At 40.6% G+C, this 23,112-nt stretch overlaps 1 protein-coding gene across 3 annotated transcripts in view; it reads left to right on the forward strand.

Moving 5' to 3' along the window:
- LOC149317087 (threonylcarbamoyladenosine tRNA methylthiotransferase-like) overlaps positions 1 to 23,112 on the forward strand; it is a 319,318-nt gene that overhangs the window by 80,143 nt on the left and 216,063 nt on the right. For all 3 annotated transcript variants that reach the window (XM_089516838.1, XM_089516835.1, XM_089516836.1), the window contains exons 5-6: positions 17,351 to 17,447; positions 22,559 to 22,607. In XM_089516838.1, coding sequence (XP_089372964.1) covers positions 17,351 to 17,447; positions 22,559 to 22,607 — 146 coding nt within the window. The remainder of the gene's footprint in view (positions 1 to 17,350; positions 17,448 to 22,558; positions 22,608 to 23,112) is intronic.

Below are 23,112 nucleotides of genomic sequence, written 5' to 3' on the forward strand. Positions count from 1 at the left end.
TAATTAATGGGCTGACTAATTCATATTGCTCAATAGTGGGTGGTGCCGTCAGTTCACAAAAGCAGATGTGAATAACGATCTCCCTCTTTAATCTATAAAACAATCTTTTTTAAAAAAACTGAGCCTAAAGCCTTCCAAAATACTGACTGTGCAGTTAACCTAAAATTAGATGATACAGGTTTTGTACAGTTTTGTTAAAACTGTTAAATCTGACCTTAAGTTTTTCACTACATTGGATAGGAAGATGAACCTTGTTTTCATTCTTCCTATTCTTCCCCACCCTGATTGTATGTTTTATCATTGGGCTTATGTACACACCCAAAGGTATGGTATGGTATGTAGAAATGTGGCAGAATTTAAACTAAATGGAGGTGGGAGCCCATTGATACCTGTATAAATATATGTTCGGATTTAATTCTTAAAGGCTGATTGTAGTAAAATAAATATCCAAATAACAGAAGAGCTCTCTCTCTCTCTCTCTTTCTTTCTCTCTTTTTTCTCTCACACAGAGGTGAAGTTGCAAATGATTATAATTCCAGCCAAAAAACAACAGTTGTAGAACAATCATGGACTTTCTTGGCAGGTTTCTTCAGTGGGGGTTTGCCATCCTCTGAGGTTGAGAGAGTGTGACTTGCCCAAGGACTTCCATGGCCAAGCTGAGATTCAAACCCATAATATCTAATACATAAAATAACATTTTTCATAAAAGGTTCATGACATCACAGACATAACTATTAGCTTTGTTCTAGTTTCTGTTCCCTTATATTCTTATTTCCAGTCCTGCTTGCCTTCCCCCATCACAACAGTACAGTAGCACAGTGGTTTATACCACTGGAAGTGTCATTAATGATTGTGGTGAGATGCATGTCAAAATCTGCATTTTGCACAAGTTCTGGTGTGGAAAAGAAGGCTTCCAGTATTATTGTGCATTCTTTAGCTTTACTAGTTTTATATTCTGTGTGGCATTGGCAGAGGGAGACTCATTCAGAAGTGGTGCATGAGGAGACCTCATTAGCTTAGGAGATTCCTTGGCTAAAGGAATCAAATTATCCAGGCAGATCAGCTGGCTATGTTCCCTGAGATTCCATAGGTTATGAGCCTCAAAACCAAGACATATATTGGCAAGATATAGCATAGAAAGGTTGGAACATCACAAATGTTTTGTGTTTTCCATGAAAGAGACAGCATTATAGTTGGCCTTCCGTATCCAAGGACTCTTTATCCATGGATTCAAGCATCGACAGCTTGAAAATATTATTTTAAAAATATAAATTACAAAAAAGCAAATCTTGATTTTGCCATTTTGTATAAGGGACACCATTTTACTATCCATTGTATTTAATGGGACTTGAGCATCCATGGATTTTTGTACTTACAGCGGGTCCTGGAACCAACCCCCCCAAAATACTAAGAGCCCACTGTATTCTGTACAAATTTCAAATGAGTTGCTTGCTCTTGTAATTTGATATTAGTTCAGCCTTTTATCTTGGCGAGCAGGTGATAAATGTTCTCCTTCATCCCAATTATGAGAGGAAGAGTTTTAAAACCAATTGAACTGTTGGCTTTGTAACGTTCTTTACTGTTGCTGTCTTCTAAGGTTACATTCTTCCTCCAGTGATTGACTTTGAATCTGACTTTGTTTTTAAGCACTGGCTTACATAGATCCGCACATGAAAGGTGTATGCCATAAAGATGTTCTAGGCCATCTGTTGCTAGAAGAATGTTCCCAATAAGCCACCTGGTGTTTCAGCAAGGATTTGTTCCTGATAAGCCCTGGTTTACTTAATAAACAATAATATAGAGGGAGTAAAGGGGAGAAGACAGGCCAAAGCTTTCTCTCTTGTTACACAATTTTGAATAATATCATTCAGATCGTTATTGCCTTCTTTTTGTGCTTCATCTATCGTTAAAGCAATTTTCTGTTCACTTTGAAAACTGAAGATGATGAGTAATGTTAAACAAAAGGAATCACACAATGATTAGTATAATGTTCTGTGCAGTATGTGATTTAATTTGGAGCACTAGATAGCCACCTGCTGTAGTTTTGTCTAAGCTGCAATCTGGCAAGAGAGACTGTGCTGTTTTGGATCTCTCTTTATTTGTCATGTCTTTAGAACCATCTGACTCGGCTGTAAACTACCATGATGAAATGCTTAGCTACTGAGTGTTTATACAAATAAAAACAGAGCTCCTTTTTCTTTTTGCACAATCATAACATGGTTTTAGCATGTTGATACAACATTTTAAGTTTATCAAAAGCTAACTTGTATTGTTTTCTGGATCTCTAAAATAAGAAAAGGATCCTGTTAGCTTTAAGGAGTCCGATTAGCAGTCTAGATTTAGCAAATGCTTGTTCTGTTGCTGGATGGCTCTATCTGTAGTTAAGTGAGAAATATGAGGGCTATTGGCCCAGTGTAATCTGCTTTGTGTTGAACAATGTGAACAGCTAGGTGTGAGGATAGAATAATATAGAGTAGATCAAATGCCAAACCTTTAGGCTTCCTGTGAGCAATTTATTTTTAAAAAGGAATAAATGCAAACATTAAGTGACTAGGTGATAATGAAGCAACAGTGTCAGTATTGAGCTATGTTTCCCATGGTACTGACAATCTTTTGAAAGGAAGAATAAGTTAAGAATCAAACCATATAGATTGTCAGGGTATAAAAAGAAAATTACCTTGTACCAAGTCAGACCTTTCATCCACCTATTCCAGTATTGTAGTGGCACTCCATGTTTTCAAAGAGGCCCCACCTTATCTAGAGATTCTAGAAATGGAAACTTCTTTGTGCAAGGCCACTAAACTATAGCCTTTCTGGTAGATACGTTCTTAAATGATCTTTGAGGAATTTAGAGATGTTTGCATGTGTTGAAAAAAGGAATTCTAAGCCTTTCTTATAGAACCAGAGTGGTTTGAGTGTTGAACTATGACTCTAGAGACTACAGTTTGATTCCCAGCTTGGCCTTGAAACCTACTGGGTGACTTTGTCACATGCTCTCAGCCTCAGGGGAAAGCAATGGCAAACCTCCTCTGAACAAATCTTGCCAAGAAAACCTTATGATATGTTCTCCTTAGGTGGGAAATGACTTGAAGACACATAACACACACAAGCCTTTCTTCTATGCATTTTTTAAAAGAATATTTGTTTTCCTTACAGCATAAAAAATACCATGGTACCTTTCCCCCAAAATTCACTTATCTATTCAGTTGACACAACATAAATAATCAAGACAAAACATGTACATAAAATAGTAATAAGTATAAAGTGTGTGTGTATGATTTTTAACTTTTGTATTTTGTGAATTTTAATTACTATATAAACTCATGTATAAGTCTAGAAATTTTAGTCAAAAAATTGACCCAAAAAAATCTGGGTTGACTTATCCACAGGTCAATGCAAATGCTGTACTTTAACTCCTATAAAAAAAGGAACCATCCTCTTCTCTTATTAGAGTGGTGCAAGTAGGCTTCCCATATCCCGCCTGGGGGCGGGACTTTCCCGATTTGGGGCGGGTCCGCACGGTCCCGCCACGGTTTGGCCCCGCCCCCGGGACTCCCCCCCCAGCGAGTCCTGCAGGCTTGGCTGGGGCTTGGAGGACGCCTGTCTTCCAAGCCCCAGCCATGCCCAGGGGGCTCCTCCGCGATCGCGGAGTCCTCCAGGCTTGGCTGGGGCTTGGAGGATGTCTGTCTTCCAAGCCCCAGCCATGCCCAGGGGGCTCCTCCGCGATCGCGGAGTCCTCCAGGCTTGGCTGGGGCTTGGAGGACGGCTGAAGCCAAGCTCCAAACCTCTGCCTGGCTGCCTCCGTCTCTGGGGGGGGGGGGAATCCCGGGGGTGGGGGCAAAACGGCGACGGAGGCAGCCAGGCAGGGGTTTGGGGCTTGGCTTCAGCGAGGCCCCATTCCCTTGCCTGGCTTCCTCCGTTAGCGACGGAGGCAGCCAGGCAGAGGAAAGAGCCTTTCCTCTTTCTCCTCCTCCTCTTCTTCTGCCTCCTTTTCTTCCTCCCCTTCTTCCTCCTCCTCTTCTTCTTCTTTCTCCTCCTCTTCCTCCCCTTCTTCTTCATCTTTTTCCTCCTCTTCTTCTTCCTCCTCTCCTCCTCCTCCTCCTCCTCCTCTTCTTCCTCCCCTTCTTCCTCTTCCTTCTTACTCCTTTTCCTCCTCTTCTTCATCTTCTTCCTCCTCCTCTTCTTCTCCATCTCTTCTTCTCCTCCTCCTCTTCCTCCCCTTCTTCCTCCCCTTCTTCCTCTTCCTTCTTCCTCCCTTTCCTCCTCTTCTTCATCTTCTTTCTCCTCCTCTTCTTCTCCATCTCTTCTTCTCCTCCTCCCCTTCTTCCTCTTCCTTCTTCCTCCTTTTCCTCCTCTTCTTCATCTTCTTTCTCCTCCTCTTCTTCTCCATCTCTTCTTCTCCTCCTCCTCTTCCTCCCCTTCTTCCTCCTCCTCTTCTTCTTCTCTTCTTCCTCCTCCTCTGCCTTTTCCACTCTTCCTCCTCTTCAATGCCCAAATATGCTGTTTGGAATGAGGGGGGAGGTTAGCCAGAAAGGGAAGTCCATTTCTGCCATCTGTCTAGGAACAATGCCGAAATGTCCTCCATTTTGATCATGCCTAAGAAACATGCATTTATATTAACATTTTTTAAAAAAATCAGCAATTTTTTTTGCGTGTCCTCCATTTTTTAAAAAATGTGTCCTACATTTGAAAATTTTGTCCTACCTTTGTCCTACATTTGTCCCAGTTTGGAGGTCCAGAATTATGGCAACCCTAGGTGCAAGGCAAGAGTGTAGTCCATCCCAGGAGCACCTAAAAGAAGCACTGAGCCCTCTACTCTCTCTGCTGTGGTGCCATCTCTGGCCTTTTTGAATGCCTAAGTCAGAAAATGGTGGCAGTGGCAGCTCTTTGTCATTTCTCCTCAAAGGAGCTCTGAGCGGCTTTGAATAAGATATTTATGTATGTTTGTCAGCTTTTCTGGGTTAAAATCAGACAAAGTAATCATGTTAAAGTTAAATGCTGTATTAACTGCTAACATAGGGCCCAAACAGACAGGCCAAAATAAAGCTGCTTCGAGTAACTTTGGACGTATGCTGCTTAAACGACACGCGCATCTTAAAGAGGCCAGAAGCTGCACCAAAGCTGTGCTCCAGTCCTTAGGACTGGAGTGTGGCTTTGGTGCAGCTTCCAGCCTCTTAGGATGGATGCATCATTTAAACTGCATACCTCCAAAGTGACCTGGAGCAGCTTTACCGTATATACTTGACTATAAGTTGACCTCATGTATAAGTCGAGGTCAAGTTTTGGAGGCAAAATTATGGATTTTGATATGACCCTTGGATAAGTTGAGGGTAAAACTTAGGGGCATGTAACAAAGGATCTAAATGATGAAGCAAAGGAAAACAATGCCAAAGAACCTGCAAAATCATGGCTGGCATAACTGTTTTAACTCATAGTAAAGGCTGGATGGAAGAGAGAGTAGAGGGAGGTCAGTGCTTCTAGGACAGATTGCACTCTTGCCTTACACCAGGGGATTGTTCCCTTTTTAATAAGAGTTAAAGTTTAATATTTACATTTGACCCATGGATAAGTCGACCTGGAATTTTTGGGTCAATTTTTTGACTAAAATTTCTTGACTTATACATGAGTATATACAGTATTTTGGCCGGTTTGGGCCCATAGTTACCATTTTCTTTGCTTAGCCTTTTCACGCTTTTTGACATGTGTACATGTTTTCTTAGCCCCATTTGTGACTGGTCGCCTCCCTTACACATCACATAGCCATGATTTACAATACTTCCCTCCTCATCCACGCTGCCTTTAGCATAAGCACAGTTATGACTGCCTAAAATCTGTAAGTTCTTTGGCATCATTTTCCTTTGCTTCATCCTTTACATCCTTTGTTATTATATGCCTTTAAGTTTTATCCTTCAGTTATCCATGGCTCATATCAAAATCCATAATTTTGGTCCAAAACTTGCCCTTGACTTATACATGAGGGTGACATATAGTTGAATATATACAGTATGTGTTTTTTCTCTGTTGTAAGCCACCTTGAATCCCAGTCTGAGGGTGAAAGGCAGAGAGAGAGAAAGGTCTGTCCTTTATTTTTGCAAGCTATGAGCCTTGGAGTCCTGGGGGTGAAAGGCAGAGAGAGAGAAAGGTCTGTCCTCTATTTCTGCAAGCTATGAGCCTTGGAGTCCTGGGGGTGAAAGGCAGAGAGAGAGAAAGGTCTGTCCTCTATTTCTGCAAGCTATGAGCCTTGGAGTCCTGGGGGTGAAAGGCAGAGAGAGAGAAAGGTCTGTCCTCCTTTTTGCAAGGTATGAGCCTTGGGAGTCCTGGGGGTGACAAGCAGAGAGACAGTGGGGTCTGTCCTCCTTTTCGCAAGCCATGAGCCTTGGAGATGCTTCTAGTAAGGGGAAGAGAGTGTGTGTGTGTGTGTGTGTGTGCGCGCATGCGTCGAGGTTTGTTTCCCCTTTTCCATGCTGAGACTGATGCTTGGGGGAGGTCCAGAGAGGGAGATATAGGGAGGGAAGTGGTGCTTTGTTTTCCCTCCTTTAGATCTTTTGTAACATCCTCCAGTGTTTGCCCCTCGACTTATCCACAGGTCATATCAAAATTCATGATTTTGGATCCAAAAACTGCCCTCGACTTATACATGAGGTCGACTTATACATGTGTATATGCAGTAAATAAAAGTAATCATTATTTATTTATACCCTGCTCTTCAGCCAAGGCTATCAGAGCAGCTTACAATTTGTTCATTAGACATATCATAATCATATTTGTCATTTCTAATTTTTAGAATTTTTTTCTAAAAGGGGACAACATAAATTCAGTATCTCAATTTAATGACAGAAGTTGAAATTTCAGCTTTAATTCCAGATTTCAGTTATTAATTAATTAAATCAAAAAGAAATCCAGAGAGCCAACCCATTTTACATTTCCCAATCGCTTTGTTACCAAAAACCTTAGATTGTTGTTTTTTTCTTTTTCTTTTCAAAATTACCTCTTACATTTTGTTATTTGCGGAGTGTTGAGGAATTACATATTTAGGTTACAAGATCCAAGCCACTTGTTTTAGTTTATGATTAGAATATGACAAGTTTACCATATACTCGACTATAAGTCAACCTCATGTTTAAGTCGAGGGCACGTCTTGGGGCCAAAATTATGGATTTTACCATGATCCGTGGATAAGTTGAGGGTAAAACTTAAAGGCTCCTTCAGTGTGTCTATGTGTGCCCGTGGCAAGAGGGACTCTGATTAGAGCGTCCCAAGTTTTACCCTCAACTCATCCACTGGTCATGGCAAAATCCATAATTGTGGCCCCAAGACCTGCCCTCGACTTATACATGGGGTTGACCTGTAGTCGAGTATATACGGTACTGTAAGTTGTAAACCAGTATTAATTGATATAGCAAAAACGTATCCATGCATATTCAGAAAATATGCACAGTGATCCCGTGCCATATGCAGGCTTCTTATAGGCGGCTTTCAGCATACGTTGCATTCGCCTGGGAAACAGGTGAATGCCTGGCGTGCGTGCATTGCCGCATGGTGACCACGAGCCCCATTATATCCAATGGGGCTTGTGAATGGTGCATATGGCCGCAGGGCATGCGTGCAGCCATGGGGTACGTGCGCAGCTGCACAGTGAGCATGAGCCCCATTGGATATAATGGAGCTCAACCATACAACTTTTTGCTTTATGGGGGGGGGGGGGGGCGGAACGGATCCCCTGCGTAAAGCAAGGGCCCACTGTACAGTTTAACATGGGCAATCTGAGTTGCCATTTTGATATAAAATAATCCACTCTGCTTAAAGTCAAGTCTACGAAAACTGTTCCTGGTAGTCTTTAATGTAAAACAAATGAATTCTATGTTACATTGTTTGTGATTAATGAATATAACAGCCAGAAAACTGTTAAGTGTTTGGGAGGCAGCCTGGTAAAATGAGGAAAGATTGGAGGGTTTACTGTATTTCTTTTCAGATATTTGCCTCACTGAATCCATTTATATCTTGAGCAGTTGCTCAAGATAATGCTGTCAAGAAAAGATGGGAAAGGACTGATGTCATTTCTCTTTGTCCTAGTGCATGGGTCAGCTGCAGGCCAGCATTCTCTGGTGATTTTGAGAAAACTCAAGAGAGTGCTAACCTTTTGGCTAAAATGTTGGAATACTGCTTTGATCCTCTTGTCTTGGGGATACTGTATACTGAAAGGAAGCTTGCGCTTCCACTTTTGCTGGCACAATGGATTGCTACCAAAAAGAAAATACAAAACAAAATCTATTTGAATGCACAAATGCTATTATTGGAATTGTATGTGAAATAATATGGTCTTTGACGACAATGGCTGTTCCTCTTAGTTTCCATTCAGTTTGTTCTCAGCATCAGGGCCCTGGGGATGAGGGCCTGTAAGCAGTGATATGGAAAATATAGACATGAATATGTAATGTAGGTCAAGATAAAGTTCAAGGTTCAGGGCTTTGAAATTAGGTGTTCAGTCAGTATAGACAGAGCTGAAGCAGCAGTCAGAAGAAGCTAGTGAAAACAAAGTAACTGTTACATGGATTTGTAATTGGTTGACTGGCTGAACGCAAAGGGTGCTCAGCAATGGCTCCTTTTCATCCTGGAGAGAAGTGACCAGTGGGGTCCCACAGGGCTCTATCCTGGGCCCAGTGCTATTCAACATCTTTATCAATGACTTGGATGACAGAATTGGGGCATACCTATCAAATTTGCAGATGACACCAGACTAGGAGGAGTAGCTAATACCCCAGAGGACAGGATCAAAATTCAAAATGACCTGAATAGATTAGAAAGCTGGGCCAAAGCTAACAAAATTAATTTCAACATGGAGAAATGTAAGGTACTGCACTTAGGGCGGAAAAATGAAATGCACCGATATAGGATGGGTGACATCTGGCTGAACGAGACTACATATGAAAGGGATCTAGGAGTCCAAGTAGACCACAAATTGAACATGAGTCAACAGTGCGATGCGGCAGCTAACAAGGCCAATGTGATTGTAGGCTGCATCAATAGCAGTATAGTGTCTAGATCAAGGGAAGTAATAGTGCCACTCTTTTCTGCTCTGGTCAGGCCCCACCTGGAATATTCAGTCCAGTGCTGGGCACCACAATTTAAAAAGGATGTTGAGAAACTGGAGTGTGTCCAAAGGAGGGCGACTAAAATGGTGAAGGGTCTGGAAACCATGCCCTGTGAGGAACGACTTAGGGAGCTGGGGATATTTAGCCTGTAGAAGCGGAGGTTAAGAGGTGATATGATAGCCCTGTTTAAATACTTGAAGGGATGTCATATTGAGGAGGGAGCTAGCTTGTTTTCTTCTGCTCCAGACACTAGAACCCAGAGCAATGGATGCAAGCTACAGGAAAAGAGATTCCACCTCAACATTAGGAGGAGCTTCCTGACAGTAAGGGCTGTTCGACAGAGGAACAAACTCTCAGGTGTTAAATTAAAATGTATTCTGGACAAATGGATATCCCTGTTAAAGAAATGCACACATGAGTTTCCTGGTATGCCTTATGATAAAGGATTCACTTATTTGAGGGCTGGAAAGCTTTTCCTTTTATACAGACCGAATAAGATGCCAAAATATCCTATACTTTGGTGTATGGGCCCTCTATAAATACAGAAATGTGTGCATTATATAATTTATTAATGTGGACAATATTTTAATTTACAGAGAAACACATGGCTAAGTGAATAGAAATTAATAACTTCATTTTCATGAGTGGAAAGTTCCCTTTCTACTCCAGGCAATCTTGGATGATACTGGTTTTCTAGACCCATTTCAAACCAGCTTCAGCACAGGATAAGGAGTTCAGAGGTGAGACCTTTATGGTTACCTTAGTGGGTGATCTTCGGCAGACTATCAACAGGGGAAGTGCATCCCTTTTGGTGCATTCGGACCTCAAAAGTATTCAGTACCATTGTCCATGGTATCCTTTTGGAATGCCTGAGAGATTTGGGAATTGAGGGCACTGCACTTCAGTGGTTCTGGTCATCTTTCAGGTAAGTTCCAGATGGTGATACTTGGGGATAGCTGCTCCTCAAAAACAAACAAACAAACAAAAAACCCTGTTATATGACGTACCACAAGGTGCCTTTCTATCCCTAATGCTTTTAACATCCACATGAAACCACTGGGAGAGATAATTCAGAGACACATGGCAAGATGTTATCAGTATGATGATGACACCCAAATACACTTTTCCATACCTTCAAAAATAGCATCAGCTAAGGATAGCGTGTCTCCTAAATGAATGCCTGGAATAGGTAATGGATTGCATGGGGAATAGCAAACTGAATCAAGATAAAATAATGGTGCTTACTATTGAGGCTTCTAATCTGGGTTTGGAGGTGTGTCAAACAATCCTGGATGGGATTACACTTTCCCTGAGACTGTTATTCCAAATGACAGCCCAGATAGATAAAATGCTTAGGAATGCTTATGGTCAGCTTTAGTTGATACGCCAGCTGCAACACTTCCTACAAGTCCTAAACATGAGAGTGCCTGTACTGGTAACCTCAAGGCTGGACTTCTACAGTGTGCTACCTTTGTACCATATTTAGAAGTGTCCATTAGTGCAAAACATGGCTGCCAGATTGGTTACTGATGCATCTAGGAATCATACCATAAACTGTGTGCGTGTCTTCTAATGTGAAAAGTACTCCTGTAACAAAATGTTAATCTTACATGTGAAATTTAGTCACAACACCAGCCATCAATCTGCTTATATGCCTATTAATATCTCATTATTAGTGTTGAGGCTCAACAGGGAAAGAGGTTGCTACCTGTTTTCAAGAAAGATGTGAATCTTTAGGAAGATTTGGCCAAGAAAAAAAATCCTGTGCAACATTATGTGATTCTTAAGGGGGAAATGTAAACTTCAAAAAAAAAAAAATCAATTTAAACAATACGTTAGTATTTCATTAAATGTGTTTTTGTTTCACTGATGTCAGCAGGTGGCAATATTGCTCTGCTGAATTCCTGTTAAGGAACATTTGGTGTATTCAAGAGAGCCTAGTTCTGGTATTTCCTTATACAATATGAATTGTGATATGTTTTTAAAATAATAAAAACATATTTTAGGTCTACCTTTTCCAGTAATGGTTAATAATTGCACACAAAATTAATATTAATTTTTGGAACGTTTGTACTGGATTACTTTTAATGCTAGGATTAAATTGTGGTCCCCAAAATGCAAGGGGTAGAAGTTTTGAGAAATCATATATCTTCTAATTATTTAATAAAATTCATATCAGTTTGTATACTTATAAACTGGGTAAAAAAAAACTGTATTTAGATGACATAAATATATCATAGCGGGCACAGACTTAGAGGAAGCATTCCCTCTTGAATGAAAGAAAAGAGGAAATGCCTCTGTAAGACAGTGCCTATTAAAAGAAATTAGAGACACATTATCTTAATTTGGCCATCAGATTAAGCAGTGGTGTCTTTTTACCTTGATCATTTGGTAATTTTCAAACTGATGAATTAATTGGTTTCTGTCTTAGTTAAAATAGTGTAAAATAGGTTGCTGTCCCTCAGACAACTGGGGGTCCGAAGCCGGGGGGTGGAGTTTCCACCCTCCAGGGGTGGAGCCACATGCCAGGGGTGGAGCTTCCACCCTCCAGGGGCGGAGCCACACACTGGGGGTGGAGCTTCCACCGAAGCATCATCATCATCATCATCACCACTATCATTGTTACAGCAGACCTTTGTTACAGCACTTTGGAAAGTCACACTGTCTCTCCTTCATAAATAATAAAAATAATGAAATGAAATAAAAAGCAATAATAAAAATAATGAAATAAAAAAAACAAAAATAAGTGTTATATATTTTTAAAAATTAATGGAAAAAACCCAAGGCAGACCTGAAATGACTCACCTTTCCACCTCCTCCCCCTCTTTCTCATCCTCCTCCTCCTCCTCTTTCTCATTGAGAGGGCATTTTGCAGAAAGAACACCCAGGGCAAGTAGTAATAATAATAATACTAATAAAGTTACAAGCAAGGAAATTACTAAAATGCAATTGAAGATAAACTGCAGCAAGCATGCACACAGTTTCAACCCAGAAAAGCCACAAGTTGGTGAGAGAGCATTTTGCTGAAAGAACACCCAGGGCAAGTAGTAATAATAATAATAATAATAATAAAGTTACAAGCAAGGAAATTACTAAAATGCAATTGAAAATAAACTGCAGCAAGCATGCACACTGTGTCAACTTTTTTTACTTTTTTCCACTTTTTTTCTTCAACTGTTTTTACTTCAGCTCACCCCCTCCCCCAATGAACCTTACCAACCTCTCGCCTTGCTGTGGCTGCAGCTGCCGCTCTGGCTCCCTTTCTCCCTGGCTCTGCACTCCTTCTGCCTCTCCTCCTTTCCCTGCTCTTAGGGAGGGGGAGGAGGGCGGAGGGCCAGGTGGAGCCTGCTGCAGGCCCACTGCAGCCCCTGGAGCCCTGTTGGAGTACTCCAGGGGCTGCACTGGGCCTCCTAGATGGGCGCTGCCATTTTGTTTTTCAAAATGGCAGCTGAAGTCTCGCGTGACCTTTGCCATCCTGAGGTCACGCGAGATTTCAGCCGCCATTTTGAAAAACAAAATGGTGGCCGGAGCGGCGCGAAAACGGGGGCAATCGGCGGCAATCGGCGGCAGGACTGCGCAGGGGCCGGCAGGAAGGCCTTGGCGGGCCGGATCCGGCCCGCGGGCCGCAAGTTGCCGACCCCTGGTCTTGATCATTGGATATTCCATCATTCTGAGGAGCCCATTAGTCTGTGAAGCACAAGAACATCAGGCTTCTGGTACTTGACTTCACTCTGCCCTCAGTAACTGTTCTTGCATGTAATCTTTGATCAGGTCTTTATTTCTCTTTCCTCTGTGCTCCAGCTGCTTGCTCTGGTCTTACCCTTTTATATGTTGTGCACACCAGATAACAGATTAGACTCCTAAACAGGTAGACAGTGTAACCATAGTGCAATATTCTGTATTGTATATCACAGCTATGGTCACACTAGGAGTTGATTGTGCCTCTTGAGTTTCATTTTCATATATCTTAAAATTCCTGATAATATTTAGGGCAAATCTGCTGTTTGGCTTAAGAGAAATACAGAAGTTGGCAGTTTTTGTGATTCAAGTTAGATCCCTGTTGCCTCCTCCTCTCTCATGGATTGCATGTTTACTCTTTAGCACCTAGGGCTTTTTTTGCTCCAGAGTCCTGAATCAGCAACAATGGAAGTGCTAGTTATTTCTGCATCAACAATAAGTTTAAAGTTAAAGCATAGAAACAATCATTTCAGAAACGAATAGGGCTTATTCTAAGGAAATGAGAATTTAGGGGGAAATTAAAACTAGGAATTTAAGTAGGAAAACAATAACATTTTTTTAAAAAAAAGTTTCAGTTTTTCCTTAGAAACTGAATTTTTCTACCACTCATTTCAAGTATGAAAGAACAGCTGAATTACAGCAATGTTTTTTCTGAATTCAAACGTCATAAATTGCTTGTTGGTATTTTGATTGTTTAGAATCCTGCTTTATACTTTAAACTTTTGTGCTGAAGAGGAATGAACAGGAAGATTGTGCTCACAACTGAAATCAAGCTGACTTTCAAATTAGACCACAGAATTTTTAAAAAGGGCATGGTAAACAATGCCAGACTCAGATGAAGCAACAGTGGATGATACAGAAAGCAGCAGCATGTAGCTATCTGCAACAAGACATGCCTTAATCCGTGTGCTTAATGTTTTGAGTAGTGGCCTGAGATACAGAATAAATGCACTTTAAGGAAATTTGATTTCACATGAAAAAGATACAGGTATCTCTTAAGGGGATAAGAGTCAAGAGAAATGTGTATGGGAGCTGCAGTTTGTGGTCAGTGAGAGAAGTTCAAACAAAGTCATACAGTAGTTACGGGAACTATCGATTAGGTTGTTCAAACAACAGTTTCAAAATTTGGAGGATGAGGCATAAGAGTTTAGGAAAAATTGGCAATGGTGATATAAACCATACACATATTTCTTGATGATGAAATGATATGTAGGGTCAGTAGAGGAGCTTACAAAAGTAACAAAGTTTAACTTTTGAGTGTTGTTTCAGCTGATCTCTGAAAAATAACATTTTCTTTATTAATCTTAAACCTATACTGTACCAAACAGGGCTTTCCCCTACCAGCCCACTGTGAATTACAGGTTAGTTCATTCTGAAAATATCACTTTAAATTTTTCAGGCAAACTCCCCTTTGTATCCTTGAAGTATACTCTTCACCTCTTGTAAACTTGGGATATCTATCTGTCTAAACAATAGAAGTTCGTCCAAAATGTTTTTGCTACTGAAACTGGCCTACTGGAAGTGGTGGTGCAGTAAACATGCCAAATTTCTTATTTTTAACGATGAAAATAGATGGTAAGAGTATAGAAAAGCTACCAAGGATCAAACAGTGGTGTTATGGAGGAGGGGGTGTGGTTATTAGAGAAACTCAAAAGGCTGGATTAGTACCCCAAACATGGCTAGATTTGGATGCAGAGCCTGGGGTTCCTTACATTACATGTGGGAAACACTTTTCTGTGTGGATATCCTTCTATGCTAATACAATATTGTGACCAGTCCACAGGTACTTGAGCTGCATCAAAGATTTGTGTTTTCTCCACTGTATTATTTATTAAAAGCATTTAACACCCACCAGTGTTCCCAAGGAGATGCTTAGGAGATAAAAACAGATAACCTTTTCTTTAAAAATGGAGTAAAAACCAGTTCCAAAAGTACATAGTTAAAACAGACACCAAAGTTAACCCTAGATTTCAGGCCCAGTGACTATATAGAACAATGGCAGAAGCCAGAAGCTCACTAGGGATTGAACCAGCCTGATGTCCTCTGGGAAGGTCTTTAGAAATTGAGGGAAATCACAGAGAAATCCTTGTCTTACATGCTCACTGTTGTAACCTTTCAGGCTAGTGGGACATGCAACAGGATGTCCTGAGAATCTCAAGTTAAGGGCAGACTCAAAAAGCAGTTTTCAGATTCACTGGCCCCAAGCAGTTTAAGGCTTTATAGGTCAAAAGCGAGTTAGTGTGGTGTAGTAATTTGAGTATTGAACTATGGGCTTATTTTCACTGGATAGAATACTCTGGGTTTCCTGTATTCCCCCTATTACCTGTGTTCTTCCTGCAGTGACAATGAGCAGCTGCCTTCTCACATAATCCCCATTCATTGCCCGGCACTACCTCTGAGATCACAATGTGGCATCCAGCCATGTTACTGATACGAGGCATCTCATTCTGACCTCAAAGTAACTTGTGCCCACAGCAGTGGCATTGGGCAACCCATCAGCACTGCAGAAAGAGCCAAAAACTAGGAGCAAAAGTTAAGACTTAAATTCGGGTTGAGGAAAGGCCAAATCAGGTGCAGATGTCATGAAGATATTTGGCACCTGATTTGCGATTTTGGCTCTGCATCACGTACACAGCACACAGTGTTCCCAGGAGAGATTTGGAGTAAATTACCCATATAGACAATGGAGACCAGAGTTCAAATCGCCACTTGGCCATGGAAACTCACTGGCTGACCTTGGGCTAGCCAAACACTCTCAGCCTCAGATGAAAGCAACGGTAACCCCCTCTAAATAAATCTTGCAAAGAAAACCCCTTGATATGCCTCTAATAAATTTGTACATGGCCTACTGTAGGCACAGTAATCTGTGGAAAATTCCCATAACTTAATAGAACCCTGTTTTTTTTCTCCCTGTATATGCACAGCTAGCAATAGAAAGTTTCTGGATGAATTGAAAAAAACTGTGTATCTCCCATCTCCCAGGCTGCAGCTGCACTGCAGAAATATTCAAGTTTGACACCACTTTAACTGGTGCCACAACAAACTACATTTCCTACAATTCCATAGCATTGAGCCATGGTAGTTAAAGTGTTGTCAAATCAGATTATTTCTGCAGTGTGATACAGCCCCAGTCGTCCTTTTCCCTTCTGCTCATAATGGATTGAATTGTGTTCTTTCTTGTTTATGGCCTTGCAAGCAAAGCAAGCATTTAATGCAAGTGTTAAAATGTGGTGTGCTTTTCAAAATGGAAACTATCTACATTTGTATTTTCTGGCACATCAAGATTTTAAAAAGAAAATTGGTCTAATTAAACATCTATGTAGTGAGACTTTGTTGATTACTTGTAAGTTGAAGTGTATTTCTGGAAAAGCAACTTAAACTGAAAATCCAAGGTAAAATTCATTTAACTGTAAAATAGGAAAGGTTCTGAAAATTGAGATGTATTTATTTATGCTACTTAAATTCCATGTGGGGTAGGATTAAGAATTTTGAAGGTTAAAGGCATTTGTAGTAATATTCAAGCTATAACTAGTTTCCTATAGAAAGCATAATCTTAAGGCTTATTAGACAGATTAAGAAGAAAGGAATCTTGAATGCTTTGCTCACATGTAGAGAAAAAGCATAATTAAAAGTTTCGTTCATCTTACATACAGTGTAAAATAAAATCCAAGAAATACATGTAAGTCTGTAGAGAGAATTTTAAATTAAAGGTAGCTTAAGCTTACACTTGCTGTGCACTGTGTTCTAATAATGTCAGTCATCCCTAGCTGTATTTCATGAAGATTTGGGAAAATGACAGTTACTGAAACACATTAACATATACCAGTTACTATGCCAGTTACTCTAATATGCAATGCAAGGAGTTTTACCTTTCACAATTGTCAGGTTTTGAAGAAGGGCAGAAATATACACTTTTATACCACAGGATGTAACTATCTATGAATGATGGTATGTGATTTGAAGAAATAGTTCCATAGCCTTCCCGTACTGCGCTGACGTCAAGTCACCTAAAATTTGTGCCTCTCTGCCTTCATGCTTTGATAATCTGTTCTTCATGATGGAGGCATAGAGCAAGATATAGCCCTAGGAATAGTTTTGAAATATCATTTGAATTGGTACAAATTTAGTGCATCTCATTAGTCACTTTTTGGTTGCTCTGATGTTGTTTGGAGAACACCAACTATACCAGTAATAGCACCCTAATAGCAACTGTATTTTCCCTGCCAGAATGTTCACCAACATACCTTTGTCATGATCAGAGATTAAAAATATCTATGAAAGTACAACTATGGTTCAAGAAAAATTATCACTGGATGGCACTCAGAGACATTTTTCAATGTATTCATGTCCCTTTGTTATTCTGTTAGTTTTTTAACAGTTGTGATATGTGTGACAGAAGTAACATGTTGTGCAGCAGTTTTATGTCTTTCTGTACTGAATGATAAAGATACAAATTTCATAATCTAGATGTGTGCTGTATCTTTCAAAGAAAATCATATTTATATTTAAATTCTTTTTAGGAAAGCACAAGAAGAAAAAAAGAAAATTGTTCTAGCTGGATGTGTCCCTCAAGCCCAGCCACGACAAGACTATCTGCAAGGCCTGAGCATTATTGGGGTAAGAATGTTATCATTTATAGCACTTTTAGAGCTTGATCCTTAAAAAATATCAAAAGTTTTAGGAATGAAAAAAATTTGGAGCGCATATTTTCTTGGTCACAGATGTGCAAATCTGCTCTCAGCCCCTTTTTAAATCAGCTTTCTATGACTGTATTGTCACGTACTTCACTGGCTACCATAACCTTAAGAACATTACCATGAAATTCAGAATAGATTTATGTATGTACAGTGTACATTTCAGTGTAATTTCTGCTAAATTTTTTTATAAAGCTGTAGAATATTACTGAGTTACTTTTTATGATACAGTTGCCCTTCCATATCCATAGATTCTGCATCTACAGATTCAACCATCCGTAGCTTGCAAATATTTTAAAAAATAATAAAAATCCAAAAAGCAAACATTGATTTTTCCATTTTATATCAGGGACACAATTTTATTGCACCATTATATATAACTTGATCATCCACATATTTTGGTATCCACAGGTGGTCCTGGAACCAAACCAAGAAGATACCAAGGGCCCACTGTATATTTATCCCAACATAGCTTAGTTATGTTGTCAGGACAATATTGTAAACAAAACAAACTCTTTTATCAACGCTCTGTAGCCCTTGAGCAGAAAAGTTCATGAACACATACATATTATTCTGGAGGAAGAAAAGGGAATAATTTTGAAAGGACTAGTATGGCCATGTCTGCTTGCAAGTCAGACAAACATATATGACAACTCATTTCTTGAAATCTTCATATACTTGTAACTGTGTTCAAACAGATACATAAATAATTTGGGCAGTACAGTTATCGTCATGATAGGTTATTTCTAGTGCCCTCTTTATGAAAACAGTTGTGTCAGGATGCAATCTAGCCAAAAGTTTGATTGAGAAATCAATTCATATAAGTAAGGACATACAGTCATCACTCCCTGTTTGCAGACTTGGGATCTAGAGTCTTAATTACACATGGATTGCAAGCAAGAAGGAGAAAAAATGGCTCATGTGCCTGTGGTGCACATACACAGCCATGCGCAGGGTTGCACTGCCCTTGAAAACAATGGGACCCCAATATTGGCAATTTTTCTGATTCGGGGGGGTCTGGAATGGATCCCCCATGAATCAGAAGGGACAACTGTATTTTATTTTAAAGGAATTAAAATTTGCCATTTTGGTTTGTGCACAATTCTTACACGAGCATTTCCCAATGTGCCTGTTATAGGGAAATGATTTAACAGTCCTCATAGCTCTGGAGTCAAGCACACAAGGGACCAGGAGAAAGTATGAGAGCAAGGAATACCTGGAGCTTCACACTTGTTTCAAATGCAAAAAAAAAGAAAAGAAAAAAAGATAACAGATTGGTGGTGGGAATGCCCGTCAATATCATACACTGGCTATTTAGTTACAGATCCATATCTAGGTAATGTCTGATGGTCTGAACCCCCAAGCCCACCTGAGCAGCAACCACATCACACAAAGGAGGTCTGGCTGCTGAGTGGTGTGCAAGGAAGATGACATTTCCAGCCCTCTCCTGCCAGTGAGTGAGGCTGCAACAATCAGAAGCAAGACGCTGCCATACTTTCATGGTGCAACCTCATTAATTGGCAGCAGAAGGGTGGAAAAGATCATTCTTTGCCTTTGTTGACAGCTTAACAGACCTTTTATGCTCAACATGGCTGCTGGCTGTTAACATAGCCTTGAGGGGCAGGTTGGACCAGGAGACCTTACATGCATTCATAACTAAAGGGCGAAGCAGACAAAGCTGGATTGGGCTGTGGCAACCACTAGAATCATAGAATCATAGAATCATAGAATCGTAGAGTTGTAAGAGACCACTAGGGCCATCCAGTCCAACCCCCTGCCATGCAGGAAATCAAATCAAAGCATCCCTGACAGATGGCCATCCAGCCTCTGTTTAAAGACCTCCAAGGAAGGAGACTCTATCACCTTCCGAGGAAGTGCATTCCACTGCCAAAGAGCCCTTACTGTCAGGAAGTTCCTCCTAATGTTCAGGTGGAATCTCTTTTCCTGTAGCTTGCATCCATTGTTCCGGGTCCTGTTCTCTGGAGCAGCAGAAAACAAGCTTGCTCCCTCCTCAATATGACATCCTTTCAAATATTTAAACAGGGCTATCATATCACCTCTTAACCTTCTTTTCTCCAGGCTAAACATCCCCAGCTCCCTAAGTCGTTCCTCATAGGGCATGGTCTCCAGACCCTTCACCATTTTTGTCGCCCTCCTTTGGACACGCTCCAGTTTCTCAATGTCCTTTTTGAATTGTGGCGCCCAGAACTGGACACAATATTCTAGGTGGGGCCTGACCAAAGCAGAATACAGTGTCACTATTACTTCTCTTGATCTAGACACTATACTTCTATTGATGCAGCCTAAAATAGCATTGGCCTTTTTAGCTGCCGCATCACACTGTTCACTCATGTTCAACTTGTGGTCTACTTGGACTCCTAGATCCCTTTCACACGTAGTTTCATTCAGCCAGGTGTCACCCATCCTATATCTGTGCATTTTATTTTTCCGCCCTAAGTGCAATACCTTACATTTCTCTGTGTTGAATTTCATTTTTTTAGCTTTGGCCCAGCTTTCTAGTCTATTCAGGTCATTTTGAATCTTGATCCTGTCCTCTGGGGTATTAGCTATTCCCCCTAATTTGGTGTCATCTGCAAATTTGATAAGTATGCTCCCAATTCTGTCATCCAGGTCATTGATAAAGATGTTGAATAGCACTGGGCCCAGGACAGAGCCCTGTGGGACCCCACTGGTCACTACTCTCCAGGATGAAAAGGAGCCATTGTTGAGCACCCTTTGGGTTCGGCCGGTCAACCAATTACAGATCCATTTAACAGTTCCTTTGTCTAGCCCACATTTTGATTCTTATCCAGATGCTCTCCACCTGGCTTCCATGATTGATGTCCAGGATCTCTTCACTGGTGTAAATATCTCTGACATATAGTGCTATTCCTCCTCCTTTCCTGTTTGGCCTATTTCTCTTAATAAGGTTATACCCCTCTATTTCCACATTCCAATCATGAGACTCATCCCACCAGGTTTCAGTGATGCCTATTATATCATATTTGCTTTGCTGTACTAGGAGTTCGAGTTCATCTTGCTTATTTCCCATGCTCTGTGCATTAGTGTAGAGACATCGCAGACCATGGTTCCCTTTTACTTGCTGCCTGTGCAAGTTTTTTTGCCTCCCACTGCTGGGTCCTTGCACTGTTTGCCTTGTTTCCTCTATGTCAGTTTGACTATTTTCGCCATCCCTTTCGCCTTCCTTAATATTGTCTCCCTTCCCCTCGGAACTCAGTTTAAAGCTCTCCTGATCAAGTTCTTGAGACTGTTGGCAAAAACATTTCTTCCAACTGGCGTGAGATGCAACCCGTCTGTTGCAAGAAGTCCCTCCTCATGGAACCGCAGCCCATGATTGAAGAATCCAAATCCTTCTCGGCGGCACCATCTGCGAAGCCAGTTGTTCACATCTGCTATTTTCCTCTCCCTTCCTGGACCATGCCCTTCAACTGGCAGAAGAGACGAGATGACAACCTGTACATCCATTCCTTTCAGCTTCCTACCAAGCGCCTCGTAATCCCTTTTGATGTTCTGAATGCTGTGTCTTGCAGTATCATTAGTTCCCACGTGGACCAAAAGGAAGGGGTATTGGTCAGTAGGCTTGACCAGTCTTGTCAGCCTCTCTGTCACATCACGGATCTTTGCACCTGGAAGACAACACACCTCTCGAGACATCTTGTCAGGCCTACAAATCACTGCTTCTGTACCCCTCAGCAAGGAGTCCCCCACTACGACCACACGCCTCCTCCGAGGCTTAGCAGCGACTGTTCCCTCGGGTGGGACTCTCAGGCTCCCCTGCTCTGTCCCAGAAGTCTGTCCAGGCTGCTCTTCTTCATCCTCCTTGATAAGGGAAAGAGCTTCGAATCGATTCTAAACTAAGGCTACTAGAGAGAGCTTTCTGTGAATTGCATTCACATTTTTATGTCTCTTGTTCCCTCAGTATGATGCACATACATTATGAGGGCGCTTTCTATATTGCCAATTATTTGGTGAGCCTATCTCTAGGCAAGTATTGCCATTTTTTCTCTAAGGCAAAGTGCAGTGTATATTCCATAGAACTACTTTGTGGCAGATTTGCCAGTGCTCCTTATGCCGAAAGAAGATGCCCATGTAATAACTTGGAAGTAAAGTCTATGGGCCCATACAGACAGCCAAAATAAAGCTGCTTTCAGTCACTTTCGAGGTATGCTGTTTATATGATGCATGCGTCCTAAGAGTCTGGAAGCCGCACCAAAGCCACACTTCAGTCCTTAGGACTGGAGCTTGGCTTTGGCATGGCATCCAGATTCGTAGGATGCATGCATCATTTAAACAGTATACCTCCAAAGTGACTGAAAGCATCTTTATTTTGGCCTGTCTGTACGAGGCCTATGATACATATTTTATTGCACTTTAGTCTTTATAATCAGACTCAACAAGCCAAAATCTATCCATTATTAAGTAAGATGAAAAGAAAATCAGACCTTTCTTATGTAAAATTCTTGCTGGAAGATAAATGCCTGGATGTCACTCTTGTAGTTGCCAAATTTCTCTCTAAGGTAGCTAGGATTAAACCTGCTATGTACAAAGGGACAGTTAGAGTTGAGCAACTTCTGTGATTCTTATATTAGTGTGAGGAATTTTATTCTTGGAAATTTGATGACATGTATATTTTGACTGAATGCTCATATTTTGGGTCTATTGACTAATAAATTATGACTGACTGACCGTAATGCTGAAAGATACATTTCTTTCATGATAATAAATTAGTGATTAACATTGCTCTTTGCTACCTCCACCTTGCATAAGTATTACATGGATGCTTTGGAAAGTGTGTTACCTGATTTTGACTCCTTTCTCAATCTGTCTTTCATATGTTTTTCTTACATGTTAAGAAGAAATGTAGTGCAGAAATATGCTACCAGTAGAAATATAATGCAAATACTCAGCTGAAAGTGCATAATGTTTTGCCTTTGTGTCAATTAAATATATATAATGGAAGAACTTTCCAGAAATTTTCAGAATAACCAATTAGATTAATCTACCACTTAACAGGTCCAGCAAATAGATCGGGTAGTGGAAGTTGTTGAAGAGACAATCAAAGGTAAGCTTTTCAGTTAAACTAATCCTAATACTTCATATTCACTGCTGATGCTATTTTTATCACAGAGATTGCAAAGGAAACATGTTGACATATGCCATGAATGCATTGTAAATAATGACTGAAAGATAAACATCTTGTAGTTGTTGTCTACATTACTAAAATTCAGACATAGTAGTAATATAGAAAGGTGTAATATTAGAACGTAAGGAAATTGGGTTTTTCTTCTTTTTTTAAACTGGTTTCAGTGCTGCATCTACTCTTGCTGTTTTTTACTTATATTTTCTTGCAAAGATCGTGATGTGAATTCACTTAGTTGTACTTGCTGTTTAATAAACTAGTTTTTCTGGTTCTTGTCTTGCTCATGTGTCTGCCACTATTTTTCAGTCTACAAAGTTCCTGCGTGCAGCCTGTTAAAGCTAACGAGTTCATCTAAATGGCTGCATTTTTAAAGTAAACACGTCTGACAGTCCATGTGATGTTAGTGTCAGACTTCTGCCTTGAAAAT

Source organism: Sceloporus occidentalis, unplaced genomic scaffold (genome assembly GCF_023333645.1).
Source record: "Sceloporus occidentalis isolate IW3139 unplaced genomic scaffold, rSceOcc1.0.p SCAF_3, whole genome shotgun sequence".
Classification (NCBI taxonomy): Eukaryota; Metazoa; Chordata; class Lepidosauria; order Squamata; family Phrynosomatidae; genus Sceloporus; species Sceloporus occidentalis.